The sequence below is a fragment of the Camellia sinensis genome, chromosome 14 (genome assembly GCF_055761805.1).
Source record: "Camellia sinensis isolate YWXY chromosome 14, ASM5576180v1, whole genome shotgun sequence".
NCBI lineage: Eukaryota > Viridiplantae > Streptophyta > Magnoliopsida > Ericales > Theaceae > Camellia > Camellia sinensis.
The window spans coordinates 107059947-107080963 of NC_138974.1; the positions used below are offsets into that span (position 1 = coordinate 107059947).

Genomic DNA, 21017 nt, shown 5'->3' on the forward strand with positions numbered 1-21017 from the left:
ATGTTAGGTGGATAATGGCGCAAAATGTTTTCCAATTGGGAATTGCACTAGTTTGTTGCCTATATCCCTAATTAAGTGCCCTCCATATCAAATTTTACACTCCATTTGAGTAATGGGTTAGCGAAGAGCCATCCATGGGCGATCTGTAACTGTTAAGCAACTTATCTTTATTTTACTTCTCATAAGATTGCGAGGTTAAGACCAAGGGTTCTATAGCGCATTATTGCATGCTGTCTTGTAAACACATAGGGTCGTGTGGCGCATTATTGTACACGGTCATGTAAACCCTTTGGGTCATGTGCATATAGCTAAGAAGCTTTGTGGTAGTATAACTAAGTCACATAAAGTTTTCTTAGTAAAGGTGACGTGAATAGAGTTTTGGAACTCTATAAGATAGAGAATTCTAAGAATAGCACTTTTATGTAGCCTAGTTGAGAATGGAAAGAAATTTTCAATATCCTAGGGACAGTGGGAGCGATGTGCCTACTAATGGATTACTCCATTATAGAAGAATACTCTACATTCTTAGTTGCGTAGTAGCGAATGTGAAAATTTTCCACGTCATCACTGGGTGATTGAGAAGGAAACATTCATGATTGCTCCGCAAGATGATAAAGAGCCTAGGATAATGCCAAAGGCTCTAGTCCCCTGTTTTTAGAAAGTGGATCAATGTTGTGGAGTTTAAGACAAAGTCTTTGAGGATTAACAATTTCTATAATTTGGTTGACTTTCCATTATGACGTGAAACTATTCTGAGGTTATGCGCAATTTGGGTAATCATTGTTGAGGCATAAGGCTCGCTAGATAACGAAAAGTCGCACCATTGAGGAAGGTGTAGACCATGAGAAGACTTTCTCCTGGGGAGTGAAGTTATTTCGACTTAGGCTATGATTGACATAAGTTCGGAACATTGATTTATAGACGTTGTGGCCTAACTTCTCGTTGGAGAATTGGATAAGTAGATCCGTAGGGATTTACCTTCTGTTTTTATGGGGAAAAGTTAGGAGCGCAAAAAGGTTGCTAGTTCCAATAAATCTTTTACAACCTAAAACAGTTATCCAAATAGTGGTTCTTAGATTTCGTCAAGCCATGATAGGCCAACGATGATCGATGAAGACCACTGAGGCATGATCAATGGTCTAAAAGAAGTTTTTCCTTACTTAGTCATTATGAGCCAGGAATTTATAGGGTTGTCGCCACCTAGGGTGGGCAGTCCTCTGTTTTAGGTATGATGGACATGGGTGATGTAATTTATATGCTCGGATGTACGATCCTTAGGGATTGTTTTAGGAGAATTCATGTTTTGTCTTCTATGACTTACATAAGGAATATCCTAGAACGATTCTAGATGCAAAATTGCAAACCCATTGACTTACCTATCGGTTAAAGCCAGAGCCTTAGCTGTTGAGTGAATCCTCGGATTGTCTTTAGGAGAAACAGATGACGTATATTCCTTGATCTTTTCTTTGTTGTGGGAACCTAAAGTACGCTATGTGGGCGTATTCGGCATGATAAGTGTTATCTTTGGTAAATGGTCAACTGAATTGTTTAGACATTGACGTTGCTCATTAGACTGTGGATAGAATGCTTTACTAGTAGTATATTAATTTGCTCCTTGTAAGATTCAATGCGCTAGTTAGGCGTATCTACGCTAGTTGGGCGCATCAAGAATGAATGGAAATTGGTCACCAAAATATCTTTAGAGAGGTAATTGCGCACGAAGTAATGATCTTGAACCACTTCATGTGAGGCGTAAATGGTGGATTCCATTGTATATGCTTATCGCAAGAGGTGCTGATAAGGCTTATGCTTGAAATCTAGAATTGCGCAGGCTGTGGTCATGTTTTTAGATCAATCACTTATTTGTTGTGAGATGATGGGATGTTGACACTATTATGGTTTGTGTCATAATGATTAGCAGATGATGATGTCAGCAGGCAAGATTGGCTCACTCATACGAGCAATTGCCCTTGGCACTTGGGAGCGAGCAAGGATGAGACTAGTGGTTTATTTTTTATTTGGAGCCAAGAGAGGCTTAAATTATCCACTATGCATGTCGCCTTGGTACAACCAAGATGAGGTCGTGTTAAGGACCAAACATGGATGTTAGTACCCACTTTCCATGTTGTGCCTGTTATGATTAGCCAGATGCGAGATCTCATTTGGTGCCTGGAAGGCGAGCAAATAGAGAATTCGGGGTAGGTGCTAGAAAGCGACTGGACTAATATCTATACGGTGTATCGAGTATGACATCACTCTTTTTGGAAGAGTTACTCCACCGTAACATGTATTCCTACTATATGTGCTTGGCGACCGAGTAATAAGGTGAGAGAATGGATCCCTGTTTCCTCACCGTGTGAGTCTTACATGTCATTATTGATATGACTTTCATTTATGTACCCTTTTGTGACTTTTGACTATGTCATAAGGTAAAGAGTTGATGTTCTGCTACTTTGGTATGTTGCCTGCGGTCATGTATGATTCGGCCTTAAGGGACATCACTGGGAAAGCGGTCAATTCTAAACTAAATGGCATGAGGGCAAAGGGAAGATCATCTAGAATTACACCACTGCTGTATATTCACTGCCGGCAACTTATATCGCTCTGTATGAGAGGTGGATTGAGTGTGAATATATTGCAAGAATTGAGAGGGTCAAATATGCTCTTTTTGAGGGATTGGAGATGTTTTTTGGGCCGGTGTAATTAGGTGGATCTGGGATATATGAGATGCTATTTCTATTCTTTTTGGGTTAATGTCTCTATGCTGGCTCATTTTGAGTTTCTAGTATAGAGCTCCCACATGCAGGTGTTCTCAGTAGTCGCACAGTGCATTGGCTAGTATGAGATTGTTCATTTTTTGGGGAGATTGAGATAGAGATGTGGCAGTGTCATGCCAATTCATGTGCAAGTGGGAGATGTTAGAAATTGGGCACTCATGTGGCATGACCCTTTGAACCTTTTGAACCTAAACCTTTTGAACCTTATCCATAAAATTTTGAATTTGAATTCAAAATTTATTTGTATAACCATTCAGGATATTTATATCTATCATATCAATAGATATGGATAGATTGATATATATATATATATATATATATGTGGTTATATATCAGATTTTACGGTTCAGATATATTGATATATCAGATACGTATATCAGATACGTTATGTGATTTTTACCCATAACCTTTTTTCCCAAACTCTCTCTCTGACTCTCTCCCATTAAACAACGATCAAGCCATTTTGCACTGTGACTTGTGTGGGTGATACTCATTTTGTAGTATCACTCCACTGCTGGGTTCGTTGTTCAGATTCTGGAAGCATGTGATTTACCCGCGAGGTTCTATCACCTAAAGGTATGATATAAATATTTTTTCCGCTGCGCCATAATACTTTATGATTTACAGGCACATTCCACCTTTTGCCGGCTATTATACGGCGGGAAGTGAACTCCCAAAAACCCTTTTCTGAAAAACCATATTTGTCCATATTTACCAGCTGTAATATAGCTGGACATGGACCCTCAAAAACATTTTTAACTTTAAAACCATCCTTACATTTGCCGGCTATTATACGGCAGAAAGTGGGCACACAAACCATTTTCAAAACTATCCGTTTTTCCACTTTTGCCAGCTATTATACGGCGGGATTGTGTGGACACCCAAAAATATTTTTCCCACATTTGTCCAGCGATAAGCCTAGACATGGCATTTGGGCACCTTTAATTCCAAAATCACCCCCATATTTGCTGGCTATTATACGGGCCCCTCTCAAAACAAATATTTTTCAATTTTAAAAACACCCCCTACATTTGTCGACTATTATATAGGGAAACGTGGGCCCCCAAAAACATTTTTGACTCCTCGCGCGGGTACCAACCACAACACAACCCACCACAACTCAACTCCACACAACTCAACTCAACTTAACACAACATAACCCAACTCAACTCAACATAATTTAATATAACTCAATACAATTCAACATAACACACAACAAAATTCAACAAAACCATTTCAACACCATTCAATACAATTCGACAGAATTTAGTACAACTCTTAGACCTCCACATCATCATTTTATCCCAAAGCTCATATCATCCATACCATTAGTAATTCCCCCCCCCCAAGTTTGGATTCATATTATAACATAATTTAAAATATCAACATTGAGGGCTCAATCGCAACTTTTACATAAATTTTCAAACTTTTTAAAATTTCAATTAAACTTGTACATGCGTAATTTAACACCTCAATTTCATGATTCTACTATCAATTTAAGCAAAACTATCATCTATCTTCAAGGACCAAACTAGGGTTTTTAAAGGAAATACAAGCTTTTCACAAAACACATTTTATTCCAACCCTTCTATTGCTATTACACCCAAATTCATGACCCAAACCATAACCCAACAAGTAAACCCCAACTCTTTAAACCCTAGCCCCCAATCTCATGATTAATCACAATATGCATAAAAATATGAACTTTGTATTTATATACAAAAATTACCACAAATCTATCTATGAATGAGGGTATTGAAGGAGAACTAGAAACCCTTACCTCTTGAAGCAAAGAGATGACGACCCAAAAGTCACTGGCGACGAAACCACAAACTATTTGGACCAAAAGGAAGCCATTAACGAGATCTACAATCTTTCTCAAAGGACCAACGTGAAAATATCACTCTAGGTGAGTGTAGACGCGCCCGTGGGCCTTACTACAGTTCGGACTCGATTTGTTGTCACGGTTCTTAATCTGAACCAAAGAGTCCAAATCTGCCAAATCGTTTTGAGAAACAGATTTTGAAAAAGTAGTGCCAACATGGACTGCTTTGCCAGATACAGAGTCGCCACCTAAATATTTTTAAAAAAATGGGGAAATTTAGGAAACCCTGACTCGGTGCCGAAGGCCACATGTCCGTCATCACCGGAGTTGTCTCGGCTCGGGAGCTTGGGTACGATCGGGGAAGGTCAGCTATGAGCACCCCCTTTCGCCCAGTCCGAAGACCGGCCTCTACTAACCATGATATCCGTTTTTGAAAACGTTACGTGTTCTTATTCCGGTTATTAGCCTAGAATTACTATGTTATGCGTGCAGCAAACAAGTATAGACTAGATTGCCTAATTTGGGAATAGACATTGCATATCCGTTTGTTTTGGAAACACTTTGGAATTTGCTACTCGCAAGTAGGCTAAAACACGGATTTCAATGAGTTTTTCTAACTCAAACAATCCAACCTTCACCCACAGGCATTCAAACAATTTAACATATAAGCATTTAGCCGCATGGCAAGCATATTGTCATGTTAACATTCACATGCATGCGTGATGCTAAAGCATAAATACTTACATCGCACTCCGTGCCAAAACAGTAAACTAGTTAGCAAAACATGCGTGTCCTAGTTCATGTTGAATTTCCTAATGCAACACATACAGGATGCAATTTAGATAGGCTCGATTAACCTAAACATGGCATATGTAATGCGGTCAATTATCACATATTCAATTTGTGAATTGAAGTACAAATGCAGTTAGCGTGATGCACCGAGCCTAATGCGTGTAAGACAAATGCATGGATGCACGCATGCATAGCATGAGGTATGCTGAATTAAACATGCCCTAATCTACCATCATAAGCAGGTAAATAAAAGGGAAAAAGGACGTGAGGTTGGAAGACATACACACACTCACGCACACTTATTACATAATTGCCCTCGCTCGGAGGGTACAAATAAATATTATAGTCCCAAATAATAAGCAAATAAAATTATTACAGAATTTCTAATTAATTAAAAGAAAGGACACAAAAGAAAGAAGAGGGTGGCCGCAGCCTCTGCCTCGGGATGCGCAAATGATGCATGCTCGGAAATCGGCTCGCTCGAAAAACCTGTACCGTACCCTTGCCACCTCTGTTTGTACTGCCCTGTCTCTCTGAAAATCGCCAAAACTCCAGAACATGTTCCTTGCATGTTGCAGATCACCACCGGCCAGGCAGAATTCCCACCGGCAGTCCAGGATTTCCATCGGCATTATTTTGATTTGCCGGCCATTCAAAGATTGCCGGCCGGCACTTAATTCTGCCGGTCGGCAGAAACTTCCTGCAGAAGACAGTTTTGACAGCAAACAGAGAACAGACAGTGCATGGCATGAGGTTTTCAGGCACATGTGAGCATGGTCATGCTTCCTATCATGCTTTGAACTCAAGGAAGCATGACCTTCGATCCTCGAGCCATCAATGGTGCATGATAGCCCAAGGGATCAAATTTGCCACTTGATGTAAGGATGCATGCAACAAACAAAATGAGAACCAAAGCCTTATCAAGTCGGAGTCAAAGGCCTCGGTGACCGAGAATCAAGGCACATTACATCACTTGTAGTATGAATGTTCCTTGATTCTCACACTGGGTTTGACACCCCAAACCAAGTAATGCAATGCATGTTATGCAAACATGGCTCAAATGCAACATGATACCAATTATGCAAGACATAGCAAATGTTATGCAACTATCATGACAAATATGCAATGCTAAGCATACAAGGTGCAAATGTGGTGCAAACATGGACCAATTTGACAATGGGGTTAATATACTACAAGGCTTAATGAAGCAACCATGCAACAAACATGAAACAAGCATGCAATGGGACCTTGAACCATAAAGGGACAGACCTTGATCTACCCCAAAACAGTGGCCGAAAGGTGTCTAAGAGGTGGACAAATAGTCATGCTAACAAACAAGGTAATGGTCCTAAGGTTAAGGCACAAAGGGGAGGCATTTCACTCCCACCAACATGACCACTCATGGCATGACTAAGACAAGCAAAGACAGAATTTTTACATGCAAAATGGGACTCCAAAGCCTCATAATATGGAAGCTAAAATGCCTCCCATGAAATGCTACCACCAAGACTCATTTCTAGGCATAAGAGGGCACACCCTCAAGGCATAAAAGAGATCATACATGCACACATACAAACATGATTCTTGGGCTGAAATAGGATCCTAAATGATGCCAAATCATAAGGATGGTCAAACTACACATGCTAGAGGTCAAAATGCTCAAAGCTTACAAGCCAAAACACAAAGAGATGACATCAAACAAGGCAAGCATGACTGAAATGGATGTCCAACAGACCTTAAACATGGTAAAACAATGCCAAAATCTTCATGGAACTAAGCCAACACATGCAAGAATCATGGCCTAATCATGAGATGCACTTCTAAGCCAAATGGAGCAATGCAAAGCAAGTACTGTAAGCATACAAAGAGACACAAATCCAGCCAAAAATAGAGGTTACATATGACCTAAAACACCCAAAAAACTTCTGAAATGAGGCCAAAAACGATCATGCACACATGCTACCCTTTTAAGCCAAAAGGCAAGGAAACAAAACAATGAAGGGAGAGGGGTGTCCCTCCCCTATGCAAGACTTCAAACCACCTTCCTTACCACTAAAAAATACACTGTTTTTCAGTGATGAGGAGATCAAAACACTGAAGTAAACAAAGCCTTACCAAAGAGACATCAAAAGGGCCAAACAAGGCCTAATTGGATGAGTTTGCACTCAAACCACAAAATGACCTTAATGAAAGTTCTAAAGCATGAAAATATAAGCCTTTTTTATGTTATGCACAAAAGCTAAATCAGCAAGCAAGATAGGTAAAAAACTATTGCAAGTTTGGGGAATATAAAGTAAGATGCTCACCCTTGAAGAATCTTTGAAGAACAAATGGTCCAGCCCCCTTCTTTTGATCAAAATCAGTCCAAAAACTCAAGAATCAACCCCCCAAGTCCCTCAATCTCGGAGCAAGGTGTAATAGTGTGTGTAATGGTGCAAAAGTAAGGTAAAATCCACCTTTAGGCCAAGAAAACACACACAAAGGGAGAGAAGGAAGAAAGTATAGAGATAGGGTATATCTATCTATGAAAGCCCTGGTTTTTGCCTCTAATTTTTCTAACCTAGATCAAAGAGGAGAGCCCTTCCTCTTATAAGACTCCCTCTTGCAAAGCTTATACAACAAGCTTGCTTAGAGGGAGATCCCTCCATACACGTGTATGGAGGGAGGCAGAGTTGGTGCCAGCTATCACAGCTGGCATAAAATATCTCCATAAAGTAGATGAACAGTGGTCGGCTGCCCAAAAATGTCATTTCGACAAAAAAATGTGCCGACCGGCAACAAACTATGCCGACCGGCAATAAAATGTGCCGACTGGCAACAAATAGTGCCGATGGCAGAAAAATACCAGCCGGTGGCCTCTACCCACTGCCGGTGGTGTGTGGGTATGCCTCACAAGGCATTCCCTGCCCCTCCAAGGCAAAACATAAGTGTTCGGCGTGAAACCAGACACCAAACGGTCAAGTTCGGAGATCCTGAGGCAGGGCGCGCGAGCTGAGACTTCCGGGAACTCCAAACGAACACAAACATGGATAATCACCGAGTGTTCAAACGGTGACGTCCAAGTCTTGAGGATGGTCAAAAATGGGGTGTCTACAGTGAGTAGATCTAAAGATTTTGGGTCAAAAAGTTTTAGTTTAGAGAGAGAGAACAGAACTCACGATTTGAGAGGAAAAGGAGAAAAAAAATAGTAAGAGAGAAGTGGTTTAGGTCTATTTATAGTAGTAGAAAATAACCCTAAGGTCAATGACAAGAATAAGTCAACAACCTCCAAAAAGTAAGGCCAAAACCAGACCAAAAATCTACAAATTACACATAGGTGTCGACCCTTCAAGAAGAAAAACAATGTGTGCAACAAGTAAGGTGTCGACACCTCCCAGACTGGTGTCGACACTAAATGTCAGCAAGCAACTTCTAGATTCAGCAACATACAAAGGGTCGACCCTTCCTAGACTGATGTCGACCCTTGAGGCCAACAAAAAAAGCAAGTGTCGACACCACCAAGATTGGTGTCGACCCCAGAACAAGATTTCTATGTTCCAAAAAAACTTTTCAACATAAAGAAGCATAATGGAACAATCCCAACAAGATTAAATCGAATTGTACTCCTCCCAAACCAAAATACAACAACTCTAAAGACTTCCAAAATGAAAATAAGGGAATTAAATACAGTCTCCAATGGATTAAAGGATATGAGTGTTACACTCTTCATTTCCTAAAATGTTAGTAAATAGGAATGAGCAATTGCCCAGTAGAGAATAACTTTAACCAAGTAAATAAACATTTGATTTAAATATGGATAACCTTTATTGATCTCCATGAATTTTCATTGGTTTAAAAGTTATAACACAATACACAATTTAACATTCAATCTCCACATTTTTTCGTCCTCACACGGATGGCCAGCGAACACCTCAAACCTTTCACTTTTGTCATCCTCACACGAACCGGCTAGTGGACACCTCACAACATCTCTATAATTATCACCCTCATGCAAACCAGGTAAGTGGACACCTCAAACACATTCCCACATTTGTCATCCTCACACAAACCGGGCAAGTGGGCACCTTAAACACATTCCAAAACATTAATATTTTATGCACAACACAAATAATCACAAGGACTCCCCAATTTCACTTATCAATCATCCATTAAGTCCAAAAATCAAGAACAACCTTTAGGGTTACATATGAAAATTTGGGGCTTTTCTTTTCAAGTATTTATTTTCCTTAATTCATGTGTATTTATTCATTATTTCATAATTTATTACACAACCCATTATGAATTTCACACAACCACTTCATCAACACAAAATCTACAAATATGTATATATATATATGTATATGAACATCATCCGTCTCAATAGGTCTATACATCTTAAGATTCACATATATTAAACCAAAATATAGATATACAAGGGTAAAGGTATTTCTACTTCAAGAATTGCAAGAAGAGAGATGAAGGTCCACACAATAAACTTCTGAAATACCACGATCTAATCGGTTCAAAACGCAGCCCTTGACAAGGATAACAACTTTAATGAAGGCCCAAAGATTGATTATTACTCTTACTAGATGAAATCTAAGGTTTTCTAGCTAGGGTTTTGGAAAGAGAGCCGTTAGAGAGAGAAAGGGTGTGAGAGAAATGAGTTAGAAAAGTGTTTGAATAGTAATATAACTCTGTTGTCTCGACTAGACCACTCGAGCGAACTTTCCATCGCTCAAGCGAAGTGCCAAAATACAAAAGGACCGCTTGAGAGAACTTTCCACCACTTGAGTGGTAAATGTAGGGTCTCATAAGTTTTGTAAAGCTACAATGAAAGTACTGGGAGCTCGCATTTTACGCTTGAGCGGCCATTCCTTCGCTCGAGTAGTCTCGCCTGCAAACCTGCGAGATACTAGGAGCTGCAAATCTCCACTCAAGCGACCAAATGACTACTCGAGCGGTCACCCAAAAACAATTGTTACATTTGCCTCATCATCTGGTGGTGGTATATGTGGGTTCTCATTGGCCTCATAATCCTTAGGTTCATAGTGGCCACTTGATGCATGCGGTACCTATGATATTCATGGTATAATTTGTTAATTGTATTTATATTCATGCATCATGATACCTATCCATTAAAATAAATTGAGTCTCAACAGAAATTAAGGCATGAGTTACTAATAAGTACAAAAAAAAAACATTACCAAATATAATGGTTGCACATTGCAATTAAGATTGATCGGAATGTTACATATGATCAGTTGGTTGATAAGTTGTGTTTAAAATGGGATAGTTTGCAATGTAATAACATTTGCCTAACTTACTTATTGCCTGGACAACCTACTTGTGTGTTGGACAACAATGAGGAGTTAGAATTATTGTTGGCATTAGTTATGTATTTTGATTCGCAGTGTATTGATGTTGTTGTAAGAGGAAAAAATTCAATCGTTGACTTTGGTAATCCCAACAAAAGATTGGATTATAGACAAAGAGAGTCGATATTGGAGCTTAAAGATTGTATCTTGCATTGTCTTACGACAACAGTAACTCTGTGAACTTGTCAAACAGAGCATCTACATCCTCTAAGAAAAATTCGAGGTTAGATGTAATAACCCGACCCTCGTACATGTTCTTTGTTATATTTTTGGATCCTATTTTGTGATTTTCAATGCTTACTGTGGAATCCTATGGGAAATTTAAATTAAGTAAGTAAACCATATGATTAAGGATGTCTATCTGTTCAACAAGAAAAGTATCTGTCACATGAGAATGCTTAGATCAGAAATTGGAAGCCTTAGAGGCTTAATTATTTGAAATTGATTTCACATATATAATCAACATAATTTTTAAGCAATATTAAGCACTTCTGTGAAATTTCAATTTGGGGATGCTTAAGCGATTGATTTTTGTCCCTATTCAAGCTTTATATATATATATATATACATGCTCATAAGAGTCTTATGACCTTAAGACTTAGGAATCATATTTCTCCAGAGAGAAGATGAGGAGTGAGAGAAATTGAAGGGGTAGAGGGAGGAGATCATCAAAAAGGTTGGGAATTTGTGGAAGATTAAGTACAAGGTATGTATAAGACTATCTCAATTGACTCCCATAACTCTTCTTCTTAGGATGTGTGAAATACCCTCATGATCATGTCACTTAGGGGTTGGAATGATGATTCCATATGTATGTAAGAAGTTAGTGAACAAGATAACTTTACTTGGTTGTTTGATTCAATTGAAATTGATTATGGAGAAGTTATATTCTGTCTTCTTATTTTGAACTCAAGTGTATGAGTATAGTTTTGTATCAAGTATGCTTATGGGCATGTAATGTAAAGAATGAACTCTTTTGGACTTGTGTATGTTGAACTAAAGTATATTAGTTTAATGTATGTAATTGTCATTGTATTATATGAATTTGGTCATGTTGTACCAATTAGGGAAGTTATTTTGAGCCTTGTGAGGACGTACCAAAAGATGGGATTTTGTAAGAAATTTTCGGACAATTTTGAGCAGGATCGCCGTACGTGCGGGGGTCATGGCCGCACGTGCGGGAGGTGCTGCCGTACGTGCGGGAGTCACGGTCGCACGTGCGGGAAATGGTGAAAACAGGGGCTTGGCCACTGTCTAAAAGGCACGTGCGGGGCATTTTGCCGCACGTGCGGGAGAGCTTGCCGCACGTGCGGGGCTCACAGCCGCACGTGCGGCCCATGCTGAAAAACGTGGATCGCTCCGTTTTGCGTGTAGAACCCTCTAGTGTTGTCGGAACATGTATTTGATGCCTCTTTAATATGTATAAATTCCTTCAAAGTAAAACGAAACAGAAAGTAATTTGATATGAAAAAAAGAAACTAAACTCTAAAAGCTGAATGTGTGCAGGGCACACTCCGAGAGGAACAAGCGCATCATCGCAACACTGTGAGTAGTAGTATCATTATCTTCTTTACATATGGCTAATGATTTTCATTAGCATTTCGTTTACGCGATTATGTTAATGTCTCAAGTACGCAACTATGATTAATGTTTCAAGTATGTATGTTAGTGGTCAAGTATGTTCCAAGTATGTAAAGAATGAAATGGGAAAGATAAAATACCTTTATTCTATAAGACTCTGGGCCTACGACCACTCAATATAAGCTATTATGATATGAAACAAAGTGCTACACGGAACTAAGTGCTACGACGTGAGCCATCTCTAGAATCCGTGTGATACACCTCTTGAGTTCGTATAAGTATGGTTTCAAGGGCTTTAAGCCACTTTCAAGGGCTTCAATGCCAACAAGTTACAAGGGCCTTGTGCCACACGTTTCAAGGGCCTTAGTGCCATATGTTACAAGGGCTTTGTGCCACCATGTTTAAGGGCCTTGTGCCACTATGTTCAAGGGCATTATGCCACCATGTTTAAGGGCTTCAAGCCGTTATGAATTAAGAATGTGATATGTCAAGCTGTTATGTTCAAGATTGGGCCTAAGGCCAATATAAGATGAATACAGAATCAGGCTAACTTTGTAATCTCTGCATTTCCACATGTACTGATATATGTCATGTTTCAAGTTGAGCATTGTTTCATTATGTATTACTATTCACTGAGCCCGGCTCACTCTCTGTTATGTCTGTTTCTGTAGGCAACCAACTAGGTGGTCAATCCTAACCTATGATGCCCGGTTTCTTTTGACAACCTTCGTGTATCCAAGCACTCACGAGGCCACCTATTTTGTGAAGTTTATTAAGATAATTAGCTTATTTCTTGGCTATCCTTCCAAGGTTGAATGTATATAACTCCAATAGTTTTTGTTACACGCCCGACTACAGGGCTGGGTCTGTATATGTGTTTATATGTAAGTACTGTTAAGGAATATTTTTGGACTCTATCAACCTATTATGGTGCATGTAATGTATGAGATCCTGGCATGTTAGAAATAGCTCAATGGGGTTTGTTTGGTTTTGTATTCTTCTATTATTTTGTGCTTCCGTCAAGGCCCCATATGCTATATATATATACCAAGTTATATGTCTGTTTGTGAACGGGTCATGCCCGGACTTTTAGGGGCAAGTTCGAGGTGTGACAAGTGGTATTAGAGCACGAGTTGCTATCTCACACACGGAACCATTGGGCTTTAGGGTGTCTAGAAAAGTTTTAGGCATCTTGCATGACATCCTGAAAATATATGAAAGAGCGATGGCAACGTTAAGTCTACTCTGATAATGCTAACACTTTTGAGATATGTCTATTATGTATAAATGCTTATTGTGTAGGCAATGGTGAGGACAAGAACAGAAGAGACAGAAGATGCTACTTCTGCACGGCTGGATAGAATGGAGAGAATGATTATGGAAATGGCAGAGACCTTACGGCAACAACAACAACAGCCACAACAACCACCCCCACCACCGGTACCTCCATCGGCAGTGCAAGATTTCCATGTTGAAGACCGGACTATCACTCTTACTAAGGAGTTAAAAAAGATGAAACCGCCATCCTTCAAAGGAGGAATAGAACCAATGAAAGCTGAGGCGTGGGTGTTGGGAATAAAGAAGTTATTTGAAGTCTTTCCCTGCATAGAAGCTCAAAAGGTGCAACTGGCTGCCTTTACTCTTGAGGATGAGGCACGCAGATGGTGGATGCTTACGAGAATTGTACACCAAGGATTGACATGGGACAAATTCTTAGAATTGTTTTATGACAAGTACTTCCCTCAAAGCATGCGGGATAAGAAGGTAACAGAATTCGAAACTCTCAGGCAAGGGAACAAAACTGTCGCCGAATATGAAGCCCAATTTGCGGAATTAGCTCGGTTTGCACCTCATATGGTGGACACGGATTGTAAGAAGGCGCACAAATTTGAAGGGGGATTACGGAGCGCTATCCTGGATAAGGTCAACATGTTGAAGTTACCTACTTACGTTGATGTGTTGGAAAGAGCCGTTATAGCGGAAGGAAATCTCGCTACTCAGAGTCGAATCTCGAAATGGAAAGGGAAGAGGCAAAATACTCAATGGTCGAAGGGATCACCTACTCCACCAAACAAGAAGCAGACTTTAGGGAGTTCAAATACTTCTACCCTTAGTCAGGATTCAATACCAACTTGTCCGGAATGTGGGAAGAAGCATCGTGGAACGTGCTATCGGAAGTTTGGAGCCTGTTTTCAGTGTGGTAAGACGGGTCATTTGATCAAGGATTGCCCTCAAAGAAATCAACAAAGCAATAATAGAACCACTACAAGTTCAGCAGGGTCTGCACCAATTGCCAACACCAAGACAACTGTTAAATCTACTAATAATAAAGACACTGCGAGACAAGGCAGGGTGTTCGCATTGGTTCCGGGAGATGTGCAAAATGCGGCAACAGTGGTGTCAGGTACATTTATCGTTCACGGTCATTTCGCTCATGTATTATTTGATTCTGGCTCCACCCACTCTTTTGTGTCGAAACTATTTGCTCCTAATTTAGATAAAACTGAAGAAAAACTGTCTTATATGTTGTGTGTATCTTCACCTTTGGGAGGCCCTATGATTTGTACTTCTGTATATGCTGCTTGTGAACTCCAACTTGGGGATATCCGGGTGTATGCCGATCTGTTACCTCTTGACATGGCCTACTTTGATATTATTCTGGGAATGGATTGGTTGGGTGAATATGGTGCAACCATAGATTGCTTGACTAAACAAATCAGTTTCCACCCTCCGGGACAATCAGAGTCTACCTTTCAGGGACATGGAGTGACTTCTCCACCTTATTTAATTTCCGTAGCAAGGGCTTGTAAATTAATTCAGAAAGGGTGTCAGGGGTATTTATGCAGTGTTCTAGAGGGGCAAGCGGAGAATGGGAATACCGATACGATCCCAGTTGTCTGTGAATTTCCGGACGTCTTTCCAGAAGAATTACCAGGACAGTTAATAGACCGTGAAATTGAGTTTACAATTGAAGTAGCACCGGGAACTCAACCCATTTCTAAGACTCCGTATAGAATGTCGCCAGTTGAGATGAAAGAATTGAAAATGCAGTTGCAAGATTTACTGGACAAAGGATTTATCCGTCCGAGTGTATCTCCGTGGGGTGCACCAGTTTTGTTCGTAAAGAAGAAGGATGGAACACTCCGGCTTTGTATTGATTACAGAGAGCTTAATAAAGTCACAATCAAGAATAAGTATCCATTGCCAAGAATCGATGACCTATTTGATCAGTTTGAAGGGGCACAGGTTTTTTCTAAGATTGATCTATGGTCTGGATACCACCAATTAAAAGTCAAGGCTGATGATGTTGAGAAGACAGCCTTTCGAACCCTGTACGGTCACTATGAATTTTTAGTTATGCCCTTTGGAGTTACTAACGCCCTAGCAGCCTTTATGGATTTGATGAACCGCGTCTTTAAGTCTTATTTGGATGAATTTGTGGTGGTCTTTATTGACGATATCCTCATTTATTCAAAGAATACGGAAGCTCATGAGACCCATCTTCGCTTAATTCTCCAAACCCTTCGGGAAAGGAAATTGTATGCAAAGCTAAAGAAATGTGAATTCTGGCTACTCGAGGTGGCATTTCTGGGGCATATTATCACAAAGGAAGGAGTTTCTGTTGATCCACACAAAATTGAGGCGATTGTGAAATGGCCGACTCCTACCAATGTGACCGAAGTGCGTAGCTTTATGGGGTTAGCTGGCTATTACCGGAGATTTGTTCAAGATTTTTCCAAAATTGCTGTGCCACTTACACAATTGACTCGAAAGGGAGTTACATTTGAATGGTCAAAAGAGCGGGAATCTGCTTTCCAGGAATTGAAGATGAAATTAACCACAGCTCCAATTCTGGCTTTACCGTCTGGCACCGAAGGGTTTGTAATTTACAGTGATGTGTCCCATAAAGGATTAGGGTGTGTGCTTATGCAAGGTGGAAGGGTTATCGCTTCTGCTTCACGACAGCTTAAACCCCATGAAAAGAATTATCCCACGCATGATCTTGAGCTCGCGGTGGTGGTTTTTGCTTTAAAGATATGGCGGCACTATTTGTATGGTACTACCTGTGAAGTTTACACCGACCACAAAATCCTTAAGTACCTTTTTACCCAGAAGGAATTGAACATGCGACAGCGTCGGTGGTTAGAGTTAATTAAAGACTATGATTTACAGATCCATTATCATCCTGGTAAGGCTAACACGGTTGCAGACGCTCTTAGTCAGAAAAATATGGGAGATTTGGCCAACCTGTTTACGGAGCAAAGGGGACTGGTAAATGAATTGGATAAAATGAGGGTGGAATTTAAGATACATGGACAGGAGACAGTCCTAGCAACAGTAATGGCTCAACCGACCTTACTTGAAGAGATTAAGTTTCATCAAATGGAGGATGACATTCTAAAGAAGGTATGTGATGAGTTAGAGACAAAACCACACTCGGGGTTCAGTTTAGTGGATTCGGTACTCAAATTTCAAAATCGGATATGTGTCCCCAATGTGTTGGAACTTAAACGGAAATTGATGGAAGAAGCGCACGCCTCAAGATTTTCCATGCATCCGGGAAGTACTAAAATGTACCGGGATCTGAAACAAAATTTTTGGTGGCCAAACATGAAAAAGGATGTCACACCCCAAATCCGGGCATGACCGGCCGTGGCCCACAGGGACTTAACCCAAGGCACACGTAAGCCTAAACACGAATCCAATCACATTGAACAACTGAACAATAGTCCAATAATAAATAACCAAAACTCAATCCAGACATGTCACAATTATAAACGGCAAAATCAACCGTAATCAAAAACCATCCAAACTTATGGGATATAAACAACCCACATATCAAAAATAATCCTAAATGAACTTCGATAAGAATAAATATAAATATGCACAAACTTGACATAACACTCTAAACTAAAGGAATGTCCTAGAGGTCCATGCAATTGAGTCCTCGTTACGCCATGAGTCCACTCTAAGTCCTTCTAACACCTGGAAATGGTAAACAACTAAGTCAGCTGATTGCTCAGTGAGTAGCAACATGGATAGTAAATACAGTTTTGAAAACATGGTTCAATTCCAAAATAAGATATATATCACAGAAACTAGATTGGCATACAGTTTGGTAAATACAATCTGTTTCAAAAAGAAGGTTCCACAGTTCAACACTTAAAATACTCATGTCTCGCAAGAACATGATAAACGACATTTTTCACTTAAAACAGATTATAACATGAACACCAATAATTTTCTGGGTACCAATAAAAACAAATAATCTGCCACACATTTCTCAGGCTATAAGCCCCGTTGGATCCAATACCGAACTAAGAGTCATCCTCAGGGTGGCACCTGGGCCTTTTCTCGAAGACGATCCGATTGAAGGTCACCTAGTTGTTTTTAAAGGTCTGTTCCTTACAATCGTTGAGCACTAGAGTCATCACGGCCCAACCCGGATCTGTTCCCTAGTGGCCAGAGTCACCACACACAGTGGAATAATTTCCCTGGACTAAATACACACATGGTCCCAATAATTAATACACATCAGTTTCGCAAAACATGGTAGTTCATCATTATAAACATGAGACCAAAAAAAATAGTTTACAGTATGCCAAGTTCACACATGTTTCAGAAATAATTTGATTCAATTGATAATATAATAATTTATCAAAACAGTTTAATCATGAAACAACAATTTAATTTTTCCAACAGTTCAGGGTAGGGGAACATTTATAAAAATATGTAGCATGAAACCACTCACCTGAAACGCAATAATATAATCCTCGAATAGAGTGTAAAAGTCCAACTAGTGGCCTGAACCAAGTATAAAAACTACGCGTCACAACTAATTTAAAAATACTAAAAAAAATAGGAACTAAGTAACCTCAACCTAAAACGCACTAACACGGCTCAACCCAACTCACCGTTACTCTTAAATATTACCTAAGTTCATATTGTTCAAGGTCTAAAATCACCCAAGACATAGATTCCGATCGAAACTTAACTAAAAATAACTTTAAGATAAAACAGTGTTTTAAACTAGTTTTCCCAATCTATTCGCTAACTTTGAAAATTACAAAACCCACTCCACGCTATTCAAAAAATTCCAATAACCTCCAGATATGATCTAATATATCCTAAGTTTCAAACCCAATTAGTTTCACTTGATTTGCTTATCAAAATAATTTTCTACAATTTATTATATCCAAACAGGTTGTTTTCTGCAGCACTTTAAAGAAATTGACGGTTCTCTTAATATACACGAGCAATCAATGCAAGGCAAAAAACGTATGAAACTAGACTCGTAACCGGTTCTAATGACACTAATTTGATAATTTTTGGATTTATACCCAAAGAGAACAACAATCCCGAATTTACTGTTTCGGACTGGTTTCCTGGACAGATTTGAATACCTCAATTTATATGGATTTCGACTCCCAAAAATTATGAAAAAAAATTCAGATATGCAATTCAATGTGTAATTGATCTACTGTAAAAATTTCAGATTAAAATTCATCCGTTTGATATGGTTTCTTGATTTTTAAAGTTAGCGATTATGTGCAGAATTTTTGGACTGAAAATTACACCCAATCTTTACACATAAATTTAGCTCCTCAAGTTTCTTAATAGGATATCTATATACACAATACATAAACCTACAACCTCTCCATGAATGAATAAAATAATTATAGAATAAGGATAGAACAAAGAAAGAAGAGAAGAAAACCTAGGAGGGCTAACCTTTGATGACCACACACAACACAACACATCCAAAAGTTCTTTGATTGCAACATCTTCTTCTTTTTTTCCTTCTCTCAAACCTTCTCCCGTGGCTGCTGTGTTGTTGCCCTATGTGGTGAACAAATAATAGAGTAGGGTTTGTGTTTATTTTATTTTATACTAGTAGTGGGCACACATAGGTCAAATAAATAAATAAATATACAAAATATATGTATAAGTTATATGTAACTCAAATGGTAGGAGTCTTATATATTAACCTTGTGGTCTAGAGTTCAAGTCACACCATCCTCTCTCTCTATATATTTTTTATAATAAATCTTGCCTCTAAATTAAATGCTTTCACCACAAATTTATTTTAAGTTTAAAATTAATTAAAACATCCTCCAATAATATTTAATTTGCACCTTAGAATTCACCACAAAAATATTTGAGATTGTAATATTATTATTTAATTATTTACTTAATTTTTATATTCGGGTTCTCACATTCTCCCCTCCTAAAAAAACGTTTCGTCCTCGAAACTAACCTGAGTAAATTATGAGAATAGATGTGGGTACTTCTTGCGCATCTCATCCTCGCGTTCCCAAGTTGCCTCTTACCAACCTCATACCAGCACAAAGGAGACCTACACTTCCTCACATACAAAGCCTCATAAGGAGTTACTCCCAAACTAGAATGATAACTATTATTATACGCAAACTCCATGAGCGGCAAATAATCATCCCAATTACCTCTCCACTCCAAAGCATAAGCCCTCAACATATCCTCAAGGATTTGAATAGTCCTCTCCGATACCCCATCTGTCTAAGGGTGATAAGCTGAACAAAAATTTAACCAAGTACCCATAACTGACTGTAACGCACCCCAAAACTTAGACACAAAACGAGGGTCCCGATCTGACACTATTAACACAGGTGCACCATGCAATCTAACAATCTCCTTCACATAAAACTGTGCAAATCGAGCTAGAGAATAGTTCATCCGAACTGCAATAAAATGTGCTGACTTGGTTAATCTATCAACAACAACCCAAACTGCATCGTGATTACTACTAGTACAAGGTAAACCACACACAAAGTCCATGGTATCATGATCCCACTTCCACTCTGGTATAGGTAAGGGTTGTAGTTTCCCCGCAGGTTTCTAATATTCTACTTTAACTTGTTAACACACCAAACACTGAGCCACAAATTCTGCAATATCTCCCTTTATACCATTCCACCAAAAATGTTCATAAAGATCCCGATACATCTTAGTACTTCCAAGATGAATGCCATAACTATAACTAGAACTATGTGCCTCTGCCATAATCTCCTTCCTCAAATCACAACCAACAGAAACACAAATTCGGCTACGGAATCTAAGCAACCCGTCATCACTAACCACAAAGTCTACATTCTTACCCTCTGCCATCTCTCCTTTAATACGCTCACATTGGTGGTCAATCTCCTGTGCTAAACGAATCTGTTCTCTAAAGGTTGGCTGAACTGTCAATTGACTACAATAAGCCCTATCACCAGGCGTAACAATCTCAAGCCTCAAACGTCTCATGTCTTCCACAAAACAACTCTTAATACACAAAGCAGCTGTATCTCCAATTGCGACCTTCTTACTCAAGGCATCCGCCACTACATTTCCTTCCCTGGATGATACAAAACATTTACATCGAAATCTTTTAGTAACTCAAGCCATCTTCTTTGCCTCAAATTTAGTTCCTTCTGTGTGAAAATATACTTCAAACTCTTATGATCAGTGTAAATCTCACATGACTCTCCATACAAATAATGTCGATGGATCTTAAGAGCGAAAATCATTGTTGCTAGCTCCAAGTCGTGCGTAGGATAATTTCTCTCATGTACTTTCAACTGTTGTGACGTATAAGTAATCTCCTTCCTATGCTGCCTGGGCACACATCCTAAACCTTGTCGTGAAGCATCACTATAAATCACAAAA

General features: G+C 39.3%; 1 protein-coding gene across 1 annotated transcript; it reads left to right on the forward strand.

The window, feature by feature from the left end:
- Nucleotides 1-13880: 13880 nt before the first annotated feature.
- On the forward strand, nt 13881-16843 carry LOC145807232 (uncharacterized). Its single transcript, XM_082905182.1, has 4 exons — nt 13881-15271; nt 15542-15871; nt 16226-16739; nt 16781-16843. The coding sequence occupies exons 1-4, from the start codon at nt 13881-13883 to the stop codon at nt 16841-16843; spliced, it is 2298 nt and encodes a 765-aa protein (XP_082761308.1).
- The last annotated feature ends 4174 nt before the right edge of the window (nt 16844-21017 follow it).

What these genes read in the sequence shown, in the direction of transcription:
- LOC145807232 (XM_082905182.1), top strand. Translation starts at nt 13,881, where the DNA reads ATGAAAGCTGAGGCGTGGGTGTTGGGAATAAAGAAGTTATTTGAAGTC. An exon ending in ACCCTTCGGGAAAGGAAATT is followed by an intron (nt 15,872 to 16,225) that starts GTATGCAAAGCT and finishes TGTAATTTACAG; the next exon opens with TGATGTGTCCCATAAAGGAT. An exon ending in AGGATGACATTCTAAAGAAG is followed by an intron (nt 16,740 to 16,780) that starts GTATGTGATGAG and finishes CTCGGGGTTCAG; the next exon opens with TTTAGTGGATTCGGTACTCA.